Source organism: Cordyceps javanica, chromosome 1 (genome assembly GCF_051103115.1).
Source record: "Cordyceps javanica chromosome 1, complete sequence".
NCBI lineage: Eukaryota > Fungi > Ascomycota > Sordariomycetes > Hypocreales > Cordycipitaceae > Cordyceps > Cordyceps javanica.
Genome location: NC_139295.1, coordinates 7,355,875 through 7,380,303, shown reverse-complemented (window position 1 = coordinate 7,380,303; position 24,429 = coordinate 7,355,875). Strand labels below are relative to the sequence as shown.

Sequence of the window (24,429 nt, the reverse complement as noted above, 5' to 3'; positions counted from 1 at the left end):
TTGGCAGCATGGCAGAACGATTAGGTTGCGGGCTGTCGGGCCGTCGATGCGGGTGTCAAGATTGACATCGTTCCGAGCCGAGATTTCAATTTGTGTCGTAAGGGCACCTTATATGCTACCTTCTAGAACCCAACTGACAGAAGCCTCACTAAAGATTGCGAACAGCTGACGGGCGGGATACCCACCTCAAGAGACAGCTTGGCTCGCCACTGTCAGCACAACAGCACTTTGACTATTGAGCATCCATTTCTGGCGAAACCTATACCAGGACGAATAAAAGAGTAAAAAATACTACAGCATGCTTAGAAATTCGACCGTGCTGAAACGAGGCTGAATTGTCCCCTGTTGCTTGGACCTCTGCCGATGACTACTGTAGGGTAGCCACGGAAGGCGGTGTTGCGCCCTCTTCATTGCTATTTTCGAGAGTAATACAAGACTATTAGTGTAATTTTACTCAAAAATTAATGTAAAAAGAAGAAACCTAATCGAAGCTGCGACTGCTGCAAAGCAGCTTACAAGAGGTGAGCGACAGATGACAGATTCGAAGTCACCTCGGTAGCATGAAAAGCCTTTTGACTCCCGTCTGTATCACTCGTGCGCTGGTTGCTTCCTGATTGTCAATCTACTTCCACTTGAAAAGCTGCAGAGAAGCTGACCGAGCCCCTCTCAGGGGTCTGCCCGATAGTCTGCAGCTTGAGGGTTCCGACTAGCTGGGTACTTGCTGCGATATTGACGCTTCGATGATGATGAACAAGCAAATTGCACCCTTCTAGTGCGCATAATCTACAATACGGATCCAAATTCTGCAGGCTGGTACTCCAAGCCTCTATTCTAGGCGGCTAGTCAATGCGACTTGCTGCAATCAGCAATTAGTCTTGGCCGCAACCTCGACCTCTATCATCACTAACCTGCGGAGAGCTTCTGCTCCCCCCCTGAGGCCTTTAACGTCGCCATGGTAAATGACAATTGACCATCTCCCGATGATTATATTGCTTGTGATGGCGGCAGCTACTTTATATATTGGGACCGTTACGGCATTGGTCCTGCCTTGCAGGGTCTAGTTCTTTTCACTGAACTCAATCGAATTCTAAGTGGTCGTGCTGTCTATCAGTGACACACGCTCCTGCGGAATCTATTTTGCGAGAATGGAAAGACACCACTACAGCTTGAATCATCAGTGACATGGCAAACAATTGGCCTTGTGCGTCACCTCGGAGAAGTGCAAGTCACTACCCAAAGTCTACCGGTGCGGATGGCACTCAGCCACGTAGAAGCGAAGTATATGGCTTCGATTTAGCTGTATATTGAGATTTCTTGCTTTACAAATGCCACTTCTTGATATCGTTTGCTCTGGTCTACGCCAAATCATGAGCAAAACCCCGGGCTACGCAGCCAGTGTGTGAATTAAGGAGGCATCCTTAGCAAATAAACAGACATGAACGGTTTGATTTGCCCATAAACTGTTTTTGTTTCAGGCGCAAAAATACCTCAACAGGCCGGAAAAGTCTCTCGTTGACTCAAAACCCCTCAGTTGCGCGCGCAAACGTCGAATGTCTGGGGACCACGTCTTGTGTTTGCCTGCAGGGTACTGCGCTGGAAATGCCGCGAACTTGGAAAATGCAGTGAACATTGGTGCAGTCACTTCCGGCACATACGCCAATAGAGGAGCTTGAAGCCGCTCACCGCTGCCCGAGTTTCGTGATCGGGGTGCTTTATCATGCAACGACCCGTACCGGGCGACGGAGACGAGTTCCGATACCTGTCAAAACCTTTTCCCGCAGCCGCCGTCTCGCCGATTTTGCCGCTCGCGGCTTCTCAAGCAAAGACCAAAAGGGATTGAAATCAAAGAGAACGTCGGATGCCGAACCCATCACCAGGATGACAGGCATAAGCCTAACCACCTTGCCCCCGGAAATGCTGCTCGTCATCGCATCCTTCCTCGGAAGCACCGCGAACATAAGCAGGCTTGCCCGCACGAACCGCCGCATGTTCCAGACGCTCGACAGATACCTCTACGATTACGACGTTGCCACGTCCGTGTACTGCCCCGAGGCGCTCCGGATCAGCTCCTGCTACGGGGGCTCCTCGCGGCACGTCAACAGCGTCATCAGGAAGTCGCTCGCCGCCCGGGCGCCGACGTCAACGCCACGCTCGGCGTCTCCGCCGGCGGTCAGGACGAGATAGGAGGCTGGGCGACACGTCGTTCCACACGACGGCCATCTCCGTGGCCGCCCTGACCGGCAAACGCGGCGCTCGTGCGGATCCTGGTGGCGGCGGGCGGGCGCCGACGTCAACTCGACCTGCTGGCTGGACATCTCGGTGCTCGGCTACGCCATGGCGGCCAGCAACGTCGACGTTGTACGCATTCTTCTCGCGCAGCCGGGCATCGACCTTCGGGAGCTGGTGCAGCCAGCATGACACGGCGCTGCTGACGGTGGTCGCCCGGGACGCGCTCGACTTTGCCGCGCTACTGCTCCCGCGTGCCGACCCGAACCAGATCGGCAGAGGGGGGGCGGGGGGGGGTCACCCCTCTTCGACTGGCCGTCCAGAACCAGAGTCACCACATGGTTGCGCTTTTGCTCTCAGACGAGAGAACAAATCCGAATGATGCCCGGGTTGGTAATCCCGAGTCGCAGCCCAGTTCAGTAGTGCTATCCTCATTCGCACTGGCTTGCAGTCTTCCAAGCACGACTATCGTAAAGCTGCTACACGATGACGCTCGGACCAATGTTGATTCCGGTGGTTACGATGAGCCGTCACCCGCCAAGATGGCCTTCTGCCACGCCCACCCCGGCAATGTTGGTTTCCTCATCCGTTCCACAAAGCCTGCGACAGCTAGACACGTCATAGTTGGCCTTGCATGTGAAACTCGCGATGCTCAACTGGAGGAAGAGGTATTGAACCTAACAATGAACAAAGATGAAACGTTTTTCATATGTTGGGAACAGACAGCATACGCGGCGGGATGGAACGAACTTGCAACTCGGGCCCGTACACAGTTTAGAAACTCTGAAACAATACACCGGTAACAAGTCTTTGATTTGCTTGAAACGAATTTGGAACGAAAAGAGATCTCATCGTGAAGTTTGTTCCCGCCTTGTGGTACATGACATCAAAGGCGGTTGGCCGGTGGGCAGGCGGCAAAGACCGCTGCATCTGCGGCGTGTAGAACAGTCTTCAAAAAATACTTAACCAGCTACCACGCATCGATTGATCTCAAATGCAAACTCTCAAAATCATCGTCATATAACCAACCACAACATGAGCGCTCAAAAAAAGCATACAGAGATGCTGCTACAAGTCCGCGGCATTCTAGACAACCTGGGAGGACGGATAACAGGAAAGCAGGCATCAAAGAATTCCCTTTCAGCTACGGAATGCCAATCAGAAAACGCCATACCCATTCCGAACAAACTTTCTCTACCAAATTTGCCTATAGAACTTCTACAGGAAATCGCAGGCTTTCTAGGCAATCTTGCCGATATCAGCAGGCTGTCGCGCACTAGCCAGCTTCTTCAGGAGAGACTGGACGGCTATCTGTACAGTTATGACTCGGTTTACAGACACGGTCATGGGTGTCTATGTCATGAGGGAGTCTTTGTCGAGATGGATCCCCCTCAGCAAGTGCAGCGCCTGGTTGCACGGAAATCGTGTGGTTATCGCGAGTGCCCAGCCACTCAGCCCGGTGAGGCCCGATCGTCTCGCGCCCTCACTTTTGCTGCCATCAAAGGGCGGCTCTCCGTGGCCAAAAAAGCTGTCGAGGCTGGCGCGTCGCTTGATTGCGTTGCCGAAGTCACTCCGCAGCGAGCCAAGTTCGGGTATCGGACTCCTCTCCACCTCGCCATCCATGGGGATCACCCCGAAGTGGCCGCGTATCTTATCGAGTGCGGCGCGCGCACAAGTAGGAACTTCACGCGTATTCAAGATAAAGAACCTGCTATATTCTCTGCTATTGAGGCCAAGTCCCTACATCTGACCGAGTTGATGCTCAACAACGAACATTTTTATACCGAAGCCAAGAACTACTCCGAAGTTACCATCATTCAAAAAGCTGTGGAACACGGAAGTTTCCCGATTGTCAACCATCTCCTAAACCTGATTGAAAAGCCAGAAAGCCGATGTACGTTTTCGACTCGCGGGGCTCTGAAGCGTGCTTTGATGCGGTCCCCGTCTCTGGAAATCGTCACCCGACTGACTCAGAGCGAACGCGTCGACGTATATTCGCCGTCGCCTGGTAACGGGTGGCCATCATCCTATACGCCCCTCGAAATTGCTTGTCAACGGGGTTATCTCGATATTGTGAAGCTGCTGCTTAAGAAGGAAAAACTTGCCGGGTCTTCACTGAGCCTCAGTCGACTCCTTAACCTTGCGGCGGACAACGACCACGATGATGTCGCCGAATACTTGTTACAGCAAGATGTGAAGTGGCAGCTTTCTGCTCAAATTATCGGCAAGGTCAAGTCTCTGGCATGCAAAATGCGCAACAGAGACCTTTTTACGCTAATAAAAACGTCTTCGGGGATGATCGCCTGCTCAACGGATTACTGGATTGATCCAGCACGAGGACTCGACTGGAGAAACTTGCAAGGTTTGGTATATCTTCTTAGGGAGAGATTCCAGAGCTTCTTGGCAGGGCCGAATATTTATACGCACTAGCGATATCCGAAACGTAATCACGCAAGTTGCCAAGTTGCTCAAGGAGAAGCTGGGTTGGCTGCCAGATGGCGATTGGCTCGTACTGGCCAAGCGCGCGCTACCACGGAAGTTGCAATGGAAATGAGCATATTGACAGCAGGAGACGAAAGCCCCCATATAATCAAACGCACACATATTTTTGAATAGGATACCAAGAGTTTCGCCGCGATGCTTCTTTCTTTACTGTGCGGAGTCTGATAACACAAGAATTCAATGGACCGTCTCTCCGAGCTGCCTTCACAAATCATTATTCGCATCGCTTATTCGACCCAAAGTACTGCCGATATAAGCCGGATCGCTCGATGCAGTCGCAAGCTATCGGATATCCTGATAGATGCCCTCTTCTTATATGACGCGTCTTCGAAGAGCCGTCCGTCGAAAGCCCTGGCATGGGCGTTGTGCCGGTCCGGAGTGGATGATGATGTCAGGCTTCGTACAGTCATCAAGGCAGTTGGTAGCGGCGCCAGCGTCAACGCACCTATCAAAACAACGAAAAAGAACGCAGACGATAACTCATACTATACGTATGTAACTCCAATCTTTCTCGCAACTAGATCGGGTAGGACGTCCTTGCTCAAAGCGTTGCTAGCGGCTGGCGCAGACGTCAACCTGGAATTGTCGCCTGGCAGCTCCGTCCTTGCAGCAGCCATCACACACCGGAGGATGGCCGCATTAGAACTCTTGTTGTCCCACCCTAAAGCCAGACCACGTCAGGTTCCAGGATCAGGGAGCCCACATCTTGTAGCAGCTGTCGTTCATGCCAACATGGCAGCGGCCAAGCGTCTTCTTCCCTTGGTCAACCCAAACCAGAGGAACAACGATGGATTCACCGCTCTGTACCTCGCTGTGCTGGAGCAGGACTTCTCAATGGTTTCGTTGCTACTATCAGACGAGCGGCAACGGCCCGACACCGTCATCCGTTGGCACAACCCTCGGGCGCTGAGGGCAAACTGGAGGCCAGAGGCTGTTACAGCATTTGTTCTTGCCTGCACCTTGCCTGATACGAATATTGTAAGGCTCTTACACGACGACAGTCGAGTCGATGTGGATTTTGGAGCAGTCAACATTGCGGCGCTGGCCGCTGCAAGCCATTTTCAGCTCGCGAATGTCCAGGTCCTCTTCGAGTCCAAGAAATCTCAAACTTCCCGGATCACTTTGTTTAGATTTTATTGCGGTAAATTTGATTTTCAGTCCGCTGAGCGTCTTGTACGTCTTGCGGGTGATGCAGATCAGGAAGACGCTCATTGTTGGCTCCGTGTTGCTCAGCTCGCCAACGATCGAGATCTTCTCAACTTGATCAAGGAGAAATGGAACCTCGGTACGACCAGTATTCCCAACTGTCAGCATTTTGAGTGATATAGAAGACTAACGTTTTGCAGTTGACGGTGATTAAACCCGGCTTGGCTCTGATCGACTCACACACGATCGCCGAACCATGTTGGAGGGGCTCACTGGGTCAGAGTTCGGACGAAGCGAGGCCAGGAGGCGCGAGCCGCTCAGAAGGGTTCCCAATAAATTGTTTGATAGAAGCGATAATCAGCGCGTTTGGTTTTTTTGTGTTAATGGAGCTTTGCATGATGAACAGTTTATTAAAAAGAATTGATCGATTTTTCTTGGAAAAGGATCTGCATCGTACGGATTGGTGAAGGAGCATCTGCTCAGTGCTGCGCACAATGCCTGGAAAATATTCTAGATAATAACGATAAAGGTAGAGTAAGACGGGACGTCGCAGCGACGACTGGCAAGCCTGAAATGATGCTGCTTAGATGCGACGCCATTGATTCGAACGCCGTGATGCTCCCAGGTCCCCATCAGATGCATACCAGAACGGCTTTCGACATTGCCTGCACGGGCCTTGGCACAGAGATGTTGAGGATTCTTCACGATGACCCTAGAGTCGAGGTGAACTCTGACGTTTGTACGAAGTCTAACCCAGTTGCACTGTGTATCAAGGCCCGCCGGGTTGCCAACCTGTGTTTCCTGATGGGGTCCAGCAGACTAAAGAGAGTCCATTACGAAGCTATATTTTGTCTTCTTGGCATGGGCCTCACTGGAGTAATCCAGAGACTTCTGCGTTGGCCATCTCTTATGATTGGAGCGATGATGACTATTGCTCGAATGAAGGGCTATGGTGGTATAGTTGCTGCTCTTGCCGCGCAGCAAGAGGTGGAAGAGTCGGCGCGGACTCGGAAGAAATGATCCCGAGGGCTGAACGAGCTGTACGGATACATGTTTATAGGTGAACTATGCATTGCCCAAGCTATACAAAGTCGAATAAGATGTGTGGCTGCTGTGACCGGAACTTGTGCAAAGGCTTTCCAAAGAGTGGTGAAGTACGGTCAAATTCAAGCGGTTTATGTTTTCGCCTTTCTACTCTGAAGTTGCCGTCTTCGCATTCCGTAGATTGTCGGCAATAACTTCAGACTAGTCTTTTCCAAGATGTGCCATGCTCCCACGCAGTCGGTAAAGCGGCACGGCCCGCGATGACAGCTGGCGAATTATCAAAATGGGACACGATTCTGCAGCACCCGGCATGATACAACGCCATGGCGGTGGCGATTCCGATGATTATTGAGACACGCTGCGAGATGCAATACTCAGCAAGTAGTCGCTCCTCGCAAGTGGCTAGACATGCGATCAGTCACGGCCGCGACGGCTCGCCACTCTTAAATTTGCATGTTTCCTATGCAGCACATCGCCGATCTGACCACGTCCGAGGTATGCTGGTACCCGCTAGTCACAGCGTACAGATGCAAGGGCATTTGTTGGAAGCGCAGCTGTCAGCGCGCTCGCGGCTCGGCATGAGTGAGCTGACGTCTTGGGGTCGAAGGGGGCATCATGACCCGCCGCGCCGTCGCAGGTTCGTCTTCTGTGCCACACAATTCGACTGCGACGCGGCCACTGACAGCTGCAAGTCGATTCCGACTTAACTGGGCCGACCCAGCACGCCATGCCCCCTGTCTGCTGTCCCGGGGGACGGTCCGGAGATGCTGTACCACTGCACGAGCGTTGGTGGCGCAAACTTGGGTGCCCGTGATTGGTGCAGGGTTCTTGAGGGTCTCAATGGCGGTCTGAGCAATATTGAAAGACGGGACAACTTCCCCCGATCCACGGCGGGTTCGGCCGGGTGCATCGAGCCTTTATTGTCCTGGTTGGGAAGAGGACCGCGATCAGAGCCTGAGGGCATTGTTGGGGGCGGGCAGCCTGAGCTCTGTGGTCCGGCCGCTCTTCGCAGCTGGCTGTAGTGCGCCGTCACAGTAATCAGTCCATCAGTTCAGGTGTATGAGATGATAATGCTCGGATTCCAGATAGATGAGCCAATATTCGCAGCACAGCTGTATTCGTATCTGCCATGCCGGTATCGGGTTCCGATAACAGTGCCGCGAATTCTGGTGAGCAAGATGATGCTGCTTTGTTGAAAGATGGAGCCAACGAAACGATTCGCCAAAGCACAAGAGTGGAACTTTGCACTTTTTTTTCTCCATTTCAAAGTGTTTTGGCCCCGATCGTTTCGGGAGAAAACTCCTAGCTAGCCTTGGAGAAAACATGACAAAGGATAAGGGATAAGGGGGAACGATTCAGAAAGCCACCCATTGTGTGACGGTAAAGCAGCCATGCGCGATTCTTTACGGGACAGCGCAGATCATATGGACTTGAAGATGCTTATCAGAGGCACCACCCGGGTACAATGGATTATGCGCCATTGACTGGGGTTTTGCTACTGACAGAAGCGCGCTGTACATCCTCGTCCTTGGTGAGTTTGAGTACATTCTCATGAATTGACACCCTATTTTGAAACAGAATGAGCGCTGCCACATGATCCCATCCGTGAAAGAAGCTTACCTGCATTGTTCGTCTCTGTACTCCGTAGCCTGGTCAGATATCAGAATGATGCAACTCCAGAGTGAGCCCTGACTTTATTAGTTTGGAGCCTTGGAGAAACCCTGATTGACTGCTCACGTTTCACAAAACAACGGATGTGGCAGTCTTCCACGGTCTTTTGTGCGACTGTGGCCGTCTACCCGGTTCCAGTGTGACCATCTCGTGGCACCGAGCGCTTGGGTACTCATTTGATGGCGTCTTTCATCTATTCTCCTTTTATTCTCCTCTTCCTCCTTTGAAGTGATCTACTAAAAACAGGTTCGGCCATCAAAACCTTTGTTTTATTACTTTTCGTGTGAGTGTCGGTTTTACCTTTTTGCGAGGATTCACAAGTCCAAGACGACGACGATGAGCTTTGGCAGCATGAGCAGTGAACGGGACCAGCTCGCCAAGACAAAGGATCCCTTCCAGGACGCCACCAACAACAGGAGGCCTTGTCCCTGGTCCCGGTGCCCCGATAATGTCCTGCAGGCCGTTGCCGCCTGGCTGGGTAACAGGGCCGACATCAGCAGGCTTGTGCGCACTAACCGCCAGTGCTACAGGGCCGCGAACCGCCTTCTTTACAGCTTCGACCTGAGAGACGACAACAGGCGCTCGTCGGCGCTGCTGTGGGCATGCTGCCTGTCAAAACCGGCGACGGCGAGGAGGGCGCTGGAGGCCGGCGCGGACCCCAACGCGGAATGGCCCGGAGGCATGTGGGAGCTTCTCGAGCGGTACTCGCCAAAGTTTGATCTGTCGCGAAGCGCTTCAACAAAGAACGCGCTGTGTGTTGTTGCCTCGCTCGGCGACGTCGCCATGGCCGGCCTGCTGATAGATTTTGCGCGCGCCGATTTCAGTCGGCCGGTGCGAGTTCCAGCAGAGCCACCAGCCAGGAGGAGGGTATGCTCCGGCCAGCCCGTGCGGTATGACGACCCCCCCATATTCTCGGCCGTGTCGATGGATCGCGGCGAGCTCCTCTGCTACTTCTTGCAAAGGTACGGCGACAACGTCAGGGACCTGTCCGGTAACACCCTCCTCACCCGCGCCGTGCGGGAGCAGCGGCCGGCCGCCGTCAGGGCGCTGCTGAGGGACGAGAGCTACACGGATCCTCTCGGCACGGGCGACGTCAACGGTCTGATCCAGGCCGTCCACAGGGGCGACGCGGGCCTGGTGCGTCTCATCCTGGCCAAGAGCCGGTCCGACCCCAACGTGATCCGCAACCGCGACGACGACAGCCGGTGCCACAGCGGCATCCGCGGGCAGACGCCCCTGGTCATCGCCGTGTGCCAGGGCCACGAGGGCGTCGTACGGGCGCTCTGCGCCGACCCGCGCGTCGACGTCAACCTGCACGGGCCCAACCACCGTGCCCCCATCTTCTACGCGCTGACGCAGTTCCGCTGGGAGATTGTCGGCCTCCTCGTCGAGCGCGGCGCCGCCTACGACGCGGAGCTGGCCTTTGAGCAGGCCTGCCTCAACCGCCAGCTGGGCTGGATGACCCGCCTCATCCGCACCACGACGTTTGACGAGACGCGGCTGGACTACTGGTACCGGATGGGTCGGTCGCTGCTGAAAGACGGCAGGCACTGGTCCGCCATTGAGCCGGAGCTGGACAAGAAGCGGGACGTTTACACGAGAAGCTGGCGGGGAGACAAAGCGTTTCTTTGGACGAGGTAACGCATGGAAAGTGACGGCGAAAGGGGGAGTGGTCGCAACTGATTTGAGTGGCCATTGTGTAACTGGACCGTCATCTATATGAGGGACGGCTGCCTCGTGTCATCCCAAGCCCAGGTGACACTGCTGCATTATCGCTTCACGTCACTTGGCCCAACGTATTCATGCTAGTCGTGTACTACGATTCCTTTCATCTTTTAAAATTATGATAAATCCCGATGAATCCTCCCTTCGCTACTTGCTGCCGTCGCTAGGCACACGGCTATTTGCATCATTGACGACACCGAGAAAACGAGGCGGATTGCAGTTCGCCCAAAAACCCAAAAGCACCAGATCTCGAGATTTACTTCAACACCGCCGAACATAATGTCACTGTCCATGTTGTCAAATGAGCTGGTTCTTGCGATCGCCGATTCTCTTGGTGAACGTGATATCGCCAATCTCCGCCAGACCTGCCGGCGATACGACGAAATTTTGAAGCATGAGCTCTACAAGCGTAATGTCAAATACAGTGAAGCATCATCTCTTCTCTGGGCGTGCGAACAGGATATTGACATGAAATGCACATCCCACGTCGTTGTTAGCAACGCTATTGCAGCAGGTGCTGACGTCAACATGGTAGGGCCTGCGTCTTGGCTATGGCAATGGAATCGCTACAACCTCCGGAAATCCGACGAGATCGACGTGACTCCCCTTAAGTTTGCATTAAGGTCTGGCAACGAAGACATAGCCATGCGGCTAGTGGCAGCTGGGGCGGACATCAAGTTCACGCTTCAACCCGACGATCAGCGTATCTTGAGAAACGCTGTGAGGAAATGCGAGTCCTTTACAGCGCAGTATCTTCTCACGGAGAAGATGGTTGAAATTTACCTTGGAAGTACTGTTTACTTTGAGTATGTTTTATTTGCCTTTGACGAGGCATCTGAGAAGTTGCAAATCCGCCTGGTGGAAGCGGTCAATGATGCGGACGAAACAGGCCGGAGTCTCTTAAAAATCATCTACTACTACACCGCGAAAGGGTCGCTGTCATTTCTAGAGCTGATTCTTCAACGTACCGAAATATCTCTCAGAAAATTTTGGTGGTGGTGTTTCACATCAGGGTATGATGGCAGACGTGCTTCACGTCTTCAACTCGCGAACTGGCTGGAGGATACACAGGGTGTCGAACTTTTGTTTGCAACCACGAATACTGACGTCAAAGAGTGCGATGATGCTCGGACGACTACATATCTAGTAGCTTCGAGGGCGTGTCGTCTACAATCTTGCGAGGAGTGTCGTCTACGATCCTGCTCGGCGTGTCGTCAAACATCTTGCGTGGCGTGTCATCTACTTTGCGAGGAGTGTCGTTCAGAAGCTTGCGGGGCGTGTCGTCCAGGATTCTGCGCGGTGTGTCATCTGATATCTTGCGCGGTGTGTCGTCTAAGATCTTGCAGGACGTGTCGTCGAAGATCTTGCGCGCAGCGTCGTCCAAGACCTTGCAGGGCGCCTGGGGAGCAGTGCGCCCAAGGGACCCGTGACCGGAGGCATTCAATGTGATTTTGCCGCGGTTTCTCACGAGCGACCAGTGGGGCCAGCCAAGGAATCCGATTTCGACGGCTGAAATGAAGGAAAGATATGCCAATGGGAGTGGCAACAGAATGTCGCAGGGGAAGATTCTGCCGAGCTCAACGACACAGGATTGGCCGAATAGGTGGACTCAACTTGTCAGAAGCAGAAGTTGTAGATTTCGAAAAGGCTTGTATGCTCTATACATACATACATATATATATATATATATATTGATGACAAGAAATAAAAAAGAAACTCATCGTAGACGCTTCCCTTGACGCTGCAAGGTATGGACAGATCGCAACAACTCCCTCTATGCGGAGCTCGCCGCATCCAAGCAGACTACAGCGACGCAAAGGTTCACTTTGAAAGGGCGGCATGTTGTGCGTTGTTGTGATTTACCTCTTTGCGTCGAGACCCCAAGTGTCGCATCATCTCCCACGTCCATTCCACTCCGAAAGTCGCCTAAAAAAAGCTACGCGGACTGTTGCACCTCGTCACTGTTTGCAATAAAAGAGTCATGTTTGACGGCTTGAATCCTGATAGGCGACTACTTTGCATGTCCTATACTTTGCCGAATCTTATTACACAACGGTTATTCCCTCGGCATCCAATTTGAAAAACATGTGCGCAGCCGTGAGCTCCACGATATGGATGGTGATGCCTTTTACAGTACAGATGACACGTCAGGAATCCAATGATACAGGGTCAAGTCAGATACATTTATTCAGCAACTATCTAGCGAGGGTATCCGGCATCTTGGCGTGGCCAAGTGCATGAACAAAAACTCCAGTATCCATAGTAAGCAATCAAATTCAAGTGCGCATTCTATTGCGTTTTGTTCAATAAATCAATAACTCCAGTCATGCAGTGCGTAAATGCTATTCAATGCGGCGCCTATGCGGTCAAGGTCAAAGGGAGTGTGGCGCAAATTCAGTCACTGGCGGGACCAAGTTTTCATTGCTCACGACTTGCGCCTTGGTCATGTATTCTTCTTGTGCCTCCAGGTCCATGGGTGTGACCGGCCCAGGACTGCCCATGGGCTGGAGCTGCGGGGAAATCGGCCGCTGTGGCGTTGCAGGGTGGCCGAACCGTGCATCCGGGACAGGCAGATTTCTTAGGGCCGACGCGTTCCCGGGAAGCATGCTTGGCTTGTAGGAGCCACCAAGGGCCATGGAAGCCTGTGCAACCATGTCACGCTGGTATTGTTGCAAGCGCTGTCGTGCATCGTCGGTGCCCTTGTACGTGGTGCCTTGGGCGTCCGTCTTGGCATATGACGTTACGGACTCTGAGACAAAGGTTCGTTGGTTTTGCAACTGTCGCGTGCGTCTTTCATAGTTTGAAGGGTAATATTTGCCGACGGGCAACGGATGGTCGTGGATTCCAGAAGGTAGATACGACGACACGGGTGTGTGAGTGGCTTGCCAGGCGGGTGCCGTTGAGGCCGGCTGTTCTTTCGGCGCTTGCATGTCTGATTTTATTTCTGGCTTTTTTGGGCGACTCTCGGAATGAAATGGATGTGGGCGATGAATGCGACACTTGGGGTCTTCATGCATGGGGAAGTAGCCACTGCCTCGCGGTATTAGTATAGATGCAGTCAGGACATGGTGCATTTCAAGAAAACGGCTCACCCAGGTAAGTCACCACGTGCGGACAGGGTTTCTGTAGGCGTATACACTGAGGCACCGGATTTTTTGGGTTTTGGTAATTCAATGGCGATAGGGCGAGAGCGTGGCGATGTACATGCCGGAGACTCGGAACCGTCTGCAAGAAGGGATTATTAGCGGGTTTTGTACATGAAAAAACGGGCGATCCGGGGTGGAGAAAATAACGACGCGGTGACGGCGGGGGACTGGGAATGACGTGGGCAGAGGCATGACGATCGGGCCTGAGTAGAGGAGCGGAAGAGGGCCTAGCCTGGAAATGGGTTGAGCAGGTGGGGAGGGCAATACTGTGCGGATCCGGCAGCGTCTTGGCCGTTTTGCTACGCCGTCATGCCGTGCCACTTGGAAGGTTCGCAGCGCAACCAGCCGTTGGAGATTTCGTAGGTTGTACACGGGGCTAGTGACGTCGAGATGTGGAGAGACAATATGTGTAGCAGGGTCGTGGCGACTGGCGTGTAGGATTGTTTGCGTGTAAAAGAGACTTACGTTTTGTGAAGAAGGGATTCTCCATTGGAGCCAGAACAGGGGTGCACGGCGCGGACGGGACGGCATCGGCGGCAGCATCGTCATCACGACCGCTGGTGTTGGAAGTGAGAGAGAGCTCCGATGAGTTGGAAAGGGTGCGGCCAAAGGTTGGTCGTCGGTAGGGCATGAGAAAGCCCTGCGCCTTGTTGAGGGATCGTGCAAACGACATGGTGTCTTGGAGGCGGCGGGCGGCGGGCGGATACGACGGGGAAGGCCAGAACCTTGGAACAAACAAGTGCGTCACCACAACGGTCTAGCGTAGAGACAGGGCGAGCATTCTTTTGAAGTTTATCAGCGGTTGTTTTGCTGATGGGATTTGATGGAAGCGGCGGGGGAGATTTTGGCAAGACTTGATGAGAGAGAATGCGAGAGAAATGGTTGAGAGAGAATCGGGAGAAGAGTGAGGAGGGAGATTAATAAATCAGAGAGCCCTGCTTCTGGCTGGCGGATCGCTTGGCTTGGCCATACACCCCTGTGTCAGGCAGGCAGAGGCAGAGTGTGCGGCTCTAAAATCTGCAGGGTTCGAGGGATGGCGGTGATTGTGGTGATTGTGTGTGGTGGTGGTGGTGGTGGTGCCCACTTTAGCGAGTAAAAAAACGTCACAGCCTCGTAACTGTGGTAGGTGGGTGCAGCACGAGGTGGAATGTAGAGAGAGAAAAGGAATTAGTCGGGGGATCGACAGATGAGTGGCGGATGGGAGGATGAGATGCAAGAAAGTACAAATGCATCAAGGGGCGATGGGAAAAGTCAGGAGGAGGAAAAAGAATCTGGGGAGGTCTCAAGATGCAAACAAGGGACCATCCAGGATGGCAGCTGGCAGACAAAAGGTGGCGACAGGTGGCAGCTGGGTGCTTGTAGCTGGTAAACGAGAGTCGGGCCAGATCGACGACAAGCGTGCGGCGGTGCGGCTGACGGCATGGGCGGGTTTGTGGCTCGTGGGCCGGAGGATTATCCCCGTTTGATGGCGCAGCAGCAGCCAATGATGATTTATGATTACTGGTTACTTGCTACTGGTACTCCGTAGTTGGTGGTTACTTGAGTACTGGTCAAGGCACCTAGGTATGGGGTGGTATGTGCAAGGCACATGTCCACTAACTATAGTACCCAGTAGTTCGTCGCAGGCGGGTCATTTGAAGAATATTGGATGTGGTGATACCTAAGTACTTACTTACTCAGTACCTGGTCAACTACTGTAGTATGTGAGGGTGGCTGGCGTTGCTCGTACAAATCAATTCGGATCAACAGAAAAATGTAGAAGAGAATAAGATATTCACAGGGAAGAAAAGAGAAGGGGGGCGGTGAAATAATTCATCCGGTCATGATATCTAAAATACACCCATCCTCTAAGCATGTTTCTTGGTGCGGATTACTTCTGGAGGGCATACTTGCTGGTATACCTACTACTTGGGTACCTACCTAGTGCCCATCAGCCACCATCACCTCCCCCATCCACTTCCCTCGTTCCCTTCCTCCCGCTTCCTGGCGCCACACCTTTGCCTCGTCCCGCCCACAAGCCTCACCGTGAATGGGCAAACTGGGTTGATGGGCTTTCTCTGCCCACCCACTTGTCATGGCCAAATACCACCTCGACCCTTGGCTCTGGCTCCTTGGCTCGCCCCAACCCATCCGAGACCTGCATCCGTCTTGCATCCTCACTATCGGTATCCGCACTCCGTCCTCCGTCAATTAAGTAGACCTCCATGTCCATTCATCAGGCTATACTCCCAGCTGCCAGCTGCCGGCTCCGTATAGAGTATAAAAGTAACGAATGATGAGTTGACCAGGAAAGAATGATAGTCTATCATGCCAGCCGAGCAACACTAAACAGTGGTACCATCGTGTCGTGTGTTGGCTCACTTGTCACTAATTTCTGCCATTCCTTTCTCTACCGAAGAAGAAAGCAAGCTTAAACTTTGTTGGGTGTGAGAACAATCTGTGACGAAAGTCTGACTGGGAGAACTACGAGACGTGAAAAGATAACTATTATATTTCTATCTGACTAACATGACTAGTGAACTGGTAGAGCGCACATGTAAAGCAGTTCCATAACCAGAAAACAAGCAATATCACCCGCAGTGACACTCGCAGACGGAAGGCTTGGGCCGGGGGCACTTTTGCACCTTGGGACACGGGCTCGGCGCCGGGCAGATCATGGTGTCGTCGGCCTCGGGACACTCGGCGCACTCTTCGCATTCCTTTTGCGCGGGACAGAGGACTGGCTCCGGCTCGGGGCACGCCGGGCACGGCTTCGGCGACGGGCACACGGGCGAAGGACCTGGCCTGGGGGTGCTGCTCTCTGTTGAAGGCTTCACGTGGCACGGCACGTCGGGGGCCGTGCATTTGACGATTTTGGCGCATTTGTCAAAGTCTGGAGCCCACGAATCTTGGGTGGGAAAGTCGGCCGACAGGGGGCCGCACTAGAAGGCAGAATCACATTCGATTAGCCAGATATGTATGTGTACATGTTTGATACATGTATGACAAGAAGGACGGGGGGGTTCAAGTAGAGGAGAGGCGGGTGAGGAAACCAGAGAATTGTTTTTTGTAAGAAAGGGAAAAAGAGAAAACGTACCACTGGACCGCAGACAACTTGGAAGCACTTGCCCGTCACATTGTCGGACCAGCTGGGGTCGAAGAGGGCACCCAGCTCCTTGCAACGCCTGTTGCATGCCAGGCACGCCTTTTCATTCTGCTTCAAATGCTCGCTTCTGCTGGGTGTGGTGGGCAGGTTGGGTGTCAGAGGACGAGGTGTGGGCGTCGCGCCGGGGAAACCCATGGTGATGGTGATAATGATGGTGACGGCGGCGGCAGCGGCGAGAGTCAGCGCCGCGGTGATGAGGACGGCCTTCATGGCAGTCGAGAAGGACGACCCTTGTCGTTGTGCTGGACAGTGGAATTAAGGGAAGAAGGAGGAGAAGGGAGGGGGGGAAGACGAGATGAGGGCAAATGGAAAGAGATTTTGGGTAGGGGTTAGTTGCGAGAGGTGTAAGTTTTACTTTAAAGCGGGATGATCGTGAAGGAAATGGGGAAAGAAGAAAAGGATGAAGAAGATGAAGAAGACGAAGAAGAAGAAGAAGAAGAAGAAGAAGAAGAAGAAGAAAGAAAGAAGAAAGAAAGAAACTTTTCGTGGCGTAAACGGCGCCGAGCGTACCTGACGAGGCGTAGCGGGAAGAAGAACAAGTGTATAATGATGAGCATGTATGCCCAAAGTGCAAATGTTGTAGTTTGACGGCGGTTTTCACGACCAACCTGCCGACGTACAAGGTCGAGAATACCAACCAGTAACTTTGGTGCAGGCATGAATGTACCAAGAAGGAATATGGAATATACTTTGGCTAGCCAAAGCCAACTAACCAAGAAGGATTATATCGATGGCAGATATCTTATTTATGTTCTCTGCCACCTTTTCATGACCGATGCACTTGTGATCCGGAATATGGAATCATGTGTTTGCTTGCTCTTGTCTGAACGAAGGAGTATTCATGGGAGCACGTTGGCAAAAGAGGTTCAAACCATCATTAGGAGTCATGAGAAAAGCTTCTCGAGTGCTGGGGTAAAGGACGTCGTCAAGTACGTCGTGGGCTTGATGAGACGTCGACTGATGACAACCGGAGGCGTTGATCGCGCCATCTCCTCTGCATTTTTTTTCAGTGTTCTATTTCTCTCACCCGAATGAGGATTATTTCGACCAGATTCAAACAATTTCGTGGACTACAAAAAGCAAAGGTAAAAGGACGAAACATTAGTATTATCGTACTATATGTAATTATTGGTGAATTATACGCTGCGTACGTAAGAACAATGGGGAAAAGGTCGCTCAGAAAAGCAGCCATGCTGCGAAATCAATCATTAATCCGTCTTGCGTAGTTTTTTTTTCTTCTTTTTGGAGTAAAGGGTATCTCGAAACAGATGCGCCTGAAAAGGGTATCGAGCCGGCGAGGGCCAGCCAGCTTTATCCGACAAGGGTAGTTGAAAAATGAGCATCATCTGTCACCGCCTCCACAGCAGCAAGCAGATTAATTAGAAGAAGAGGAAGAAGCAGAAGAAGAACGAGCTGTCGACGCTCAGACGCGAGCGCGGCCGGTGAAGCGGGAGCGGACGTCGCGGTGCTTCCACCAGTAACCCGCAGAGCCGACGGTGACGAGGAGCCAGAGCAGGGCGCTGGTCAGGTCGACCCAGATGGCATTCTTCATGCGCGTGACGGCGCCATTGCCGTGAGCGTTGGCGTGGAGGAAAAGCTGGGGCGCGCCGAGGAGTTTTGGTTAGTAACGAACCAGGTTCTCGTCTAACTTTTTTTTTTTCCCCAGAAGCGCGCCTCCGTGATTTGGGGGGAAAGGGGGGGGGGCACTTACCTTGGCAAAGACGCCAAAGAGGGTAATGTTGAGGATGAAGAGCACCAAGTTCCAGATGGGCGCGACGAAGCCGAGAGCGTGAAAGACGAGAGGCACGAGGTAGGCGAGGCAGGTGACGCTAGAGAGGCAGCCGACGACGACGGCAAAGACCTGGGGAGCGTAGGCGGAGAGAGAGCCCTGGGGTTAGCGATCCGGTCGCCGCACTTGTACATGTCGTAAAGAAGAAGAGTAGGAGGGGAAAGCAAAGGGTGCGAAAAAGAGAAGAAGAAAAGAAGAAAAAACGTACCCATTTCGAATCAAGGTTGGCGTGCAGCTCGCGGGCGCGCTGGACGTCGGTCGCGTACAGACCGATGATGGTGAGGCCGAGGACGAAGAGGAGAAAGTAGACGGCGGCAAAGCCAAGGTAGCCCTTGGTGATGTTGAGGCGGCTGAGCATGATGGCTGCTGCGGGAATGCGGGAGTGTAGTCGGTCGGCCGGTCGGTCAGTCGGTGGCTGGTGAGGGGACAATAGGGAGTTTGTAGAGAGAGGGGGGGGAGGGGGTCTTGATGGGTGGTGGTCGTTGGCGCGAGACGGCGATGGTCTCATTTTACTTACTTACCCTTGGCCTGCGACTCTTTTTTTTCTTCCTTGGACGGGCATTGACTGGCTGGCCTGATCAAGGTCCTGCTCCTTGCTTGTGACGTCAACGACGCCCTAGGCCGTAGAAGGTATAGTGGGCTTCACCTGGGGGGCCTGCCGATGGAGTATCACGGTACTGACAAGTACAGTGATGCAGGCCAGATATCAGGCCGCAACGAAGAAACGATTCGAGCCATGATTAATGATCTATATCTTGGTGTAGAAAAAAAAAAGCGCTTTTTTTTTCCTTTTTTCTCTTTCCTGTCCGCTGTACGGAGTAAATTGCTCTCCTCTCACGGCATCTCCATCCATCCACCTTGATCCGCTGCAAGGGGCATGGACGCGCTAAATACAGCGCCTAGCAGCCCTAACAGAAGCCTGTGGCGGTCTGGAACTGGCTCGTCCCGACGCTAGTCTGTTTTTGGATTCTACCCAGGTAGGCAAGTCGGTACGTACCTGTCTGTCAGTTATTCAACTGTGAATCCTCGACCATTCAATTCAATACGCTCGCTCGTCTGTCAAATATACAATGCCGTTTTTTTTTTCCTTCGTCTTCATGCTAGTCCAAAGAGACATTGATAGCGCTACACATCGCTTCCCATACTGTTGCTTTTCTAACCCTTTTAGGAGCCCTACTGCAAAGTGACTCACTCGCCCTCGTCAAGCCCTTTTCGTTTGTGACAAACCAAACGGCCGTGTGTACGAGCATAGCCAACTGGCTCGATCGATATACAAACGATTCAATGGCTGCTTTTTTGTTAGAAAAGTGTCGGTTTCTTTGTAAATTTTCTTCACTAATTCCTGGCTCAGTCCACTCCATCGACTACCCGTCAAGACAACCTGCCTGCCAGACCGGGCCGGACCACGTCAATCAATTCCGTCCAGCTAGCCAACTATCTACAAAGCATCGACTATGGCAGCAGCCTCAATAACATCCAACCTAGCCAAAGCACGCTCGAAGCCATCGTCAAATTACATCTCTGCAACATCGCTTATGAGAACCTCAGTCTCCATTACCAAGGCCCCAATGCGGCCCGTCTGCTCCATCCGCCTCTCGGCCACATATGACAAGATGCTCGCCCTCCGGCGAGGCGGCTACTATCTTGAGCTAAACTCGCTGCACGCACAAACCTTGTGATCCGTCGGGTTCTCGGTCGAAACGGCGCAAGCCCGTATCGTTTTCGACCCCGCGAGCTTCCGCGCGGCCGAGCATGCTGGCCCGCGAGACCTTGCCGCGATCTTGCCGACTCAGATGCTCCTCCTCGTCGAGACCCCGGATACGGACAAGTATCTTGTTGACGTCGGTCTCTCCAAGTACTCATTCTCTGAGCCGCTGTCTATATGGACCCCGTCAGATTCCCCGTCCGTCATCGCCCGTGGCATACCAGGCACGCAGCTCCGACTCCGACGCGCGACGGACAGCCGTGAGGCTGAAAAGGGCAATAACGAGACTAAAGGCGATTACCTGCAGGTCTTGATCCCTGATTCCGGGTTTGGCTTCGACCTAACTCACTTCCCGAAAAAATAGATCCTTCGACTTAGGTTGTACCGATATTTCTAATCTTGTATCTTGACTAAAGAGCTCGCTCTTGACCGTAGAATACAATCCCAATCTACCTTTCATGTTACCTTGTCAATAGTTTAGCCCGCAACTCACCATATTTGACAGCTTTAGTTGCAGTTTCCCCATACGAAATAGAACTGGTCATATTGAAAAGTACACCAGCTTAGAAGCTGGTGTATATCTGCCTAGCCCCATTTCCACAATCTGGAAACAATGTCCCTGCCTCCTGGCCCTTGTTTCTCTTCCCTCCCTCTCACTTTTCTCCCCTGTTGCAGAAGTCACTTGTGCAGCTTCTCCCGTCATCTCACGCCATCAACTCTTTATTGCTGCTGCTGCTGCTGCTGCTGCTGCTACTGCTGCTGCTGCTAGTCATGGAAACCTAGCAGATTTAACCGCAGTAGTCGTTGTTGCCGGCACCCCCGTCGGTGCAGTGAGCACCGCAGGCCTGGGCGAATTTGATGTCGCCGCCCTGGAAGCCGGTGCAGTAGAAGAGACTGCGGCGGACCCAGTCGTCGCTGGTGGGCTCGTTGGCCTCGCGAAGAGCCTGGATGATCTGGTCGTGGTAGTTGCCTGGTTCATCACATGCCGGGTTAGCGTATATGAATACTGGTGGACACTGGGTGATGTTTTATCTCATTCATTGCAAATGGTGAAAAGTGATGCACAAAACAGCGCTTTGAGAGGCGTTTGGGGGAGGGGGGGGTTCTCTGTCGACTTACCAACGTTGAGAAGAGTCTGGCCGCAGTAGTTGAGGCCTCCCTTGCAGTTGTCGGCAAAGGCGACGGGGGCAACAGCCACAATGGCAGCAGCAATGGTGGTGAACTTCATGTTGAAGAGTGTTGAAGGGTGAGAGTGTTTGTTTGTGTGGAAGTTGTTGTTGTAGTGTGATGGGAAAAGTAGAAGAATTCGTCTCAGTAGCTGGGGAATGTCGCCTCTTTTATAGACAAAGATCTTGCCATGCATCTGCAAGCATGTATCACGGTAGAATTCGCCGTCACCGTGTTTTGCAAAGGGCCAGGGTTGTTTCCCATGCGGCCAGACGAGGCTCGGTTGGCCCTGTCCATTGCTGACCTGAAGATCGGTTTACAACCCCGTCTCGGTCGTGATGAGACAAGGGTTTTCTGGGGCAATGATCATACAAGGCTCGCTTGTGATTATCATGATTATTAGCTTTTGTTGATACTGTTGTCGGATTCTAAACCAGTTGCGTTCGCGCGACTGCTCTCTCAAGCTCGGAAATTGGCGAATGACTTTGTGTCTAGGGTGGCACTCCGTATCAATAACTCGTACAAAGACTGTACAATCACGAACGCTAAAGCAACAGAATATTGTATATTATCAAACAATGCACTTTTACTATCATAATGTGCCTGCACACCCCATTGTAGCACTGTATACGTTGAGCGTGGCAGAAAGCCGCGTGCAGGTTTTCGGAATCCGCTACTCGCTGCAAGTACAACTGCGGTCGTGAAGACGGAGTAGTCTGCGGCGCTATAAAAAAAAGGTTACTGAAAAGAAATGTAACTCGGAACTCCATGCAGAGCGGATCAGTGCTCAAGGTGTTGATAGATGTGCGTGCCATGTCCTTTGCCGTGAGCTGGCAAGCTCGGCAGCGGGGGTTGGCATGTCCCTCCCATAGTGAGCACAAAAGTCGCGAGGTCAAAGCATTTCGGCCTCCATACAGCCATGCATTGATACAAGGTCGTTTGCGTTTGGGCTCGCTCTGGGCATTGATAGACGAGAAACCCGCCCGCCCGCAATGGAGTGTTCCTCCGGGCCCGAAGCCCTGGCACTTGAGATGGACTCTTTTTTTTTTTTCGTTCAAGTCTACGCAATTGGAATAGGCAGGCTGAAGGTTACATCTCTTCGTAGCTTCCGGTGGGTATACTGATACAAGTCCCGATGCTGTTGAGGGGCGTGGGAGGGAGGGGACCCAGAAGGGGGTTGACTGTTAGATTGGCTTTTCGATTGAATGTCAGCCAAAGGGGCGAGGGGCGCGAGAGGGAGGTTGTGTGGCGCAGTGCTTGCTTCAACTCCGATGCGAGGTCCGCAAGTCCGTCATCTTGACAAGAAATGGAAACGAGGCTCGCTTCGGCAGGGGTCCTGAACGAGCCTCGAATCTAGATGGGCCATCCGTGATCGCCGTGCCACCGAGCCGGGGGCTGGACAGGGGACCCGAGCCGAGAACCCTTCATCACCCCTTCCGTCTGCCCCCCCCCTCACCGAAGGATAGCCTGATTTCTCGTCAGTAATCAGTGTTTGGGGCACGCGACCTTGGCCCAATTTGCGGCGTGATAACTCAACACCGCATACTAGAACGAGACCAAGATGGTAGCGAGGTACCCAATCACTTGAAAAGGGCAAGCTGTCGAGACTACGGGTGTTGAAGCTCTCGAGACACTAATAATACCCGGCACGAGAGCGACCAGACAGCCCAACTGCAAACCCGGCTCGTCGCCGGCTCGTTCGCGATGCCGATCGACCGTGGGGTCCTGTGGGTGCCCAATTAGTCTTACCAAGTAGAGTCATGCGACTTTAAGCGAATATTCGTTGAATTTTCCAAACAGGAAGTCACCATTCATCTAGGTTCTTTCTTCTCTTTTTTTTTTCCCGAATTGACCTTGGTCGGTTTTCCTTGCTGAGAGTACCGAGCCCGAGTCTTGCCCACAGACGCCAAAAAGTGCGACACCGAGCCGAGGCGCATTTTGTGTCAAGGCCAATGTAGTAATAGACATGTACGTGGTCTGCATGATGTATCTGGTCTATTTTACACGGTGAGCATATCAACATGGAGGTAATCGCCAACCGAGAGGGCCATAGGTAGGAGCAGACAAGTCGTAAATGCTACGATATACTATATTACACGATGAGACTACTGATACCAACCAACTCACGTGTCAATACCCTCTATACCATCAGGGTTGTACTCGTCCTTTACCTTGAGCCGCTATTAATGACAGCATTCGAGGACTCTTGAGCACCGGTGCCGGAGCAGTAGTGGTGGCCAGGATCGTGCGCGTTGCGTGCTGCCCAATACCTAGCCAGACTTGCAAAGTCCCGGCACCCAAATCTCAACCTCGAAAAGGAGAGCGTCAAGCTGGCTGCGGGCGATTACAGGCTGTTTTCAAGTCTTGGCAGATCATCGAGAACCCCCCCCCCCCCCCCCCCCCCCAAAAGTTTTATTAGCAGCCTCGAACCTGGGGCGGCTAGTTACTATATAGGGCTAAGGTGGGCGGACTATATCTGTTGGAGGCGCCTATCGTTGCAGCTGTGCTTCCAATCTTGGCATGCTGCGGCGAATGGTAGCAATTCTTTACGATGGTGATGGCGACAACTGAAATGCGAGGAATAACAATGCATCTACATAACATCGAGCTACGTGTAGTGCAGCCATTCCTATTGGCGATTGGCCCAGCCCGAAGAAAAAGAGACTCGTTGGGAATAGCGAGCCATCAGCCACCACTGTTGTTCATCTTCAATGCAGCGACCCTGGCCTGAACCCTCATGAGAGGCTTAACAAAAGGTGAGGATTGCGTTTACAAGGTGAGAAGGCCTCTTCTGACGAGTCCGCAGTCAATTTTCCTTAGCTGGGTAACTTCGCCGAGCTACAATGCGCAGACATGCAACGCCAACATGTATGGTCTGACAAACTCTAGATAAATATATACGCGGCTTTCAACTGATATAAGAGCGCTCGCAGCACGAAAACGCTGGAAGATTACTACTAGAGGGACTTGGCGAGTCACACACACTTGATAGGGTCTACATTTGCTGTCGGTATAGGGTAGGGCATTGCTTGTGTGAAAAAACTTGATTTGATATCAAAAAGTCTTGCCCTTGGTTCTTCACAACCTAGGTTTCCGTCAAATCCGCAAGACTGTCGGATGGCTTCAAAATGCTCATTCATGTTGTACATGTCTAATATACAGT

At 52.6% G+C, this 24,429-nt stretch overlaps 10 protein-coding genes across 10 annotated transcripts; 5 read left to right on the top strand and 5 right to left on the bottom strand.

Moving 5' to 3' along the window:
• Positions 1-1,878: 1,878 nt before the first annotated feature.
• Positions 1,879-2,184, top strand: V2A60_002251 (uncharacterized protein; the record flags this gene model as incomplete). The annotated part of the gene is made up of 1 exon (XM_083253602.1): positions 1,879-2,184. One exon carries the CDS (start codon positions 1,879-1,881, stop codon positions 2,182-2,184), a length of 306 nt encoding a protein of 101 aa, XP_083109728.1.
• A 1,422-nt stretch (positions 2,185-3,606) lies between these two features.
• V2A60_002250 (ankyrin repeat domain-containing protein) lies at positions 3,607-4,656 on the top strand (the record flags this gene model as incomplete). The annotated part of the gene is made up of 1 exon (XM_083253601.1): positions 3,607-4,656. One exon carries the CDS (start codon positions 3,607-3,609, stop codon positions 4,654-4,656), a length of 1,050 nt encoding a protein of 349 aa, XP_083109727.1.
• Positions 4,657-5,715: 1,059 nt separating this feature from the next.
• On the bottom strand, positions 5,716-6,042 carry V2A60_002249 (uncharacterized protein; the record flags this gene model as incomplete). The annotated part of the gene is made up of 1 exon (XM_083253600.1): positions 5,716-6,042. One exon carries the CDS (start codon positions 6,040-6,042, stop codon positions 5,716-5,718), a length of 327 nt encoding a protein of 108 aa, XP_083109726.1.
• Positions 6,043-8,925: 2,883 nt separating this feature from the next.
• Positions 8,926-10,230, top strand: V2A60_002248 (ankyrin repeat domain-containing protein; the record flags this gene model as incomplete). The annotated part of the gene is made up of 1 exon (XM_083253599.1): positions 8,926-10,230. The coding sequence occupies one exon, from the start codon at positions 8,926-8,928 to the stop codon at positions 10,228-10,230; it is 1,305 nt and encodes a 434-aa protein (XP_083109725.1).
• Positions 10,231-10,593: 363 nt separating this feature from the next.
• Positions 10,594-11,827, top strand: V2A60_002247 (uncharacterized protein; the record flags this gene model as incomplete). The annotated part of the gene is made up of 2 exons (XM_083253598.1): positions 10,594-11,278; positions 11,661-11,827. 2 exons carry the CDS (start codon positions 10,594-10,596, stop codon positions 11,825-11,827), a joined length of 852 nt encoding a protein of 283 aa, XP_083109724.1.
• An 859-nt stretch (positions 11,828-12,686) lies between these two features.
• Positions 12,687-14,133, bottom strand: V2A60_002246 (uncharacterized protein; the record flags this gene model as incomplete). The annotated part of the gene is made up of 3 exons (XM_083253597.1): positions 12,687-13,344; positions 13,407-13,539; positions 13,926-14,133. 3 exons carry the CDS (start codon positions 14,131-14,133, stop codon positions 12,687-12,689), a joined length of 999 nt encoding a protein of 332 aa, XP_083109723.1.
• Positions 14,134-16,030: 1,897 nt separating this feature from the next.
• Positions 16,031-16,815, bottom strand: V2A60_002245 (uncharacterized protein; the record flags this gene model as incomplete). Its single annotated transcript, XM_083253596.1, has 2 exons — positions 16,031-16,381; positions 16,537-16,815. 2 exons carry the CDS (start codon positions 16,813-16,815, stop codon positions 16,031-16,033), a joined length of 630 nt encoding a protein of 209 aa, XP_083109722.1.
• A 1,213-nt stretch (positions 16,816-18,028) lies between these two features.
• Positions 18,029-18,752, bottom strand: V2A60_002244 (uncharacterized protein; the record flags this gene model as incomplete). The annotated part of the gene is made up of 3 exons (XM_083253595.1): positions 18,029-18,202; positions 18,317-18,493; positions 18,603-18,752. 3 exons carry the CDS (start codon positions 18,750-18,752, stop codon positions 18,029-18,031), a joined length of 501 nt encoding a protein of 166 aa, XP_083109721.1.
• Positions 18,753-19,848: 1,096 nt separating this feature from the next.
• Positions 19,849-20,463, top strand: V2A60_002243 (uncharacterized protein; the record flags this gene model as incomplete). The annotated part of the gene is made up of 2 exons (XM_083253594.1): positions 19,849-20,069; positions 20,130-20,463. The coding sequence occupies 2 exons, from the start codon at positions 19,849-19,851 to the stop codon at positions 20,461-20,463; spliced, it is 555 nt and encodes a 184-aa protein (XP_083109720.1).
• Positions 20,464-20,887: 424 nt separating this feature from the next.
• V2A60_002242 (uncharacterized protein) lies at positions 20,888-21,327 on the bottom strand (the record flags this gene model as incomplete). The annotated part of the gene is made up of 2 exons (XM_083253593.1): positions 20,888-21,069; positions 21,219-21,327. The coding sequence occupies 2 exons, from the start codon at positions 21,325-21,327 to the stop codon at positions 20,888-20,890; spliced, it is 291 nt and encodes a 96-aa protein (XP_083109719.1).
• Positions 21,328-24,429: the final 3,102 nt, after the last annotated feature.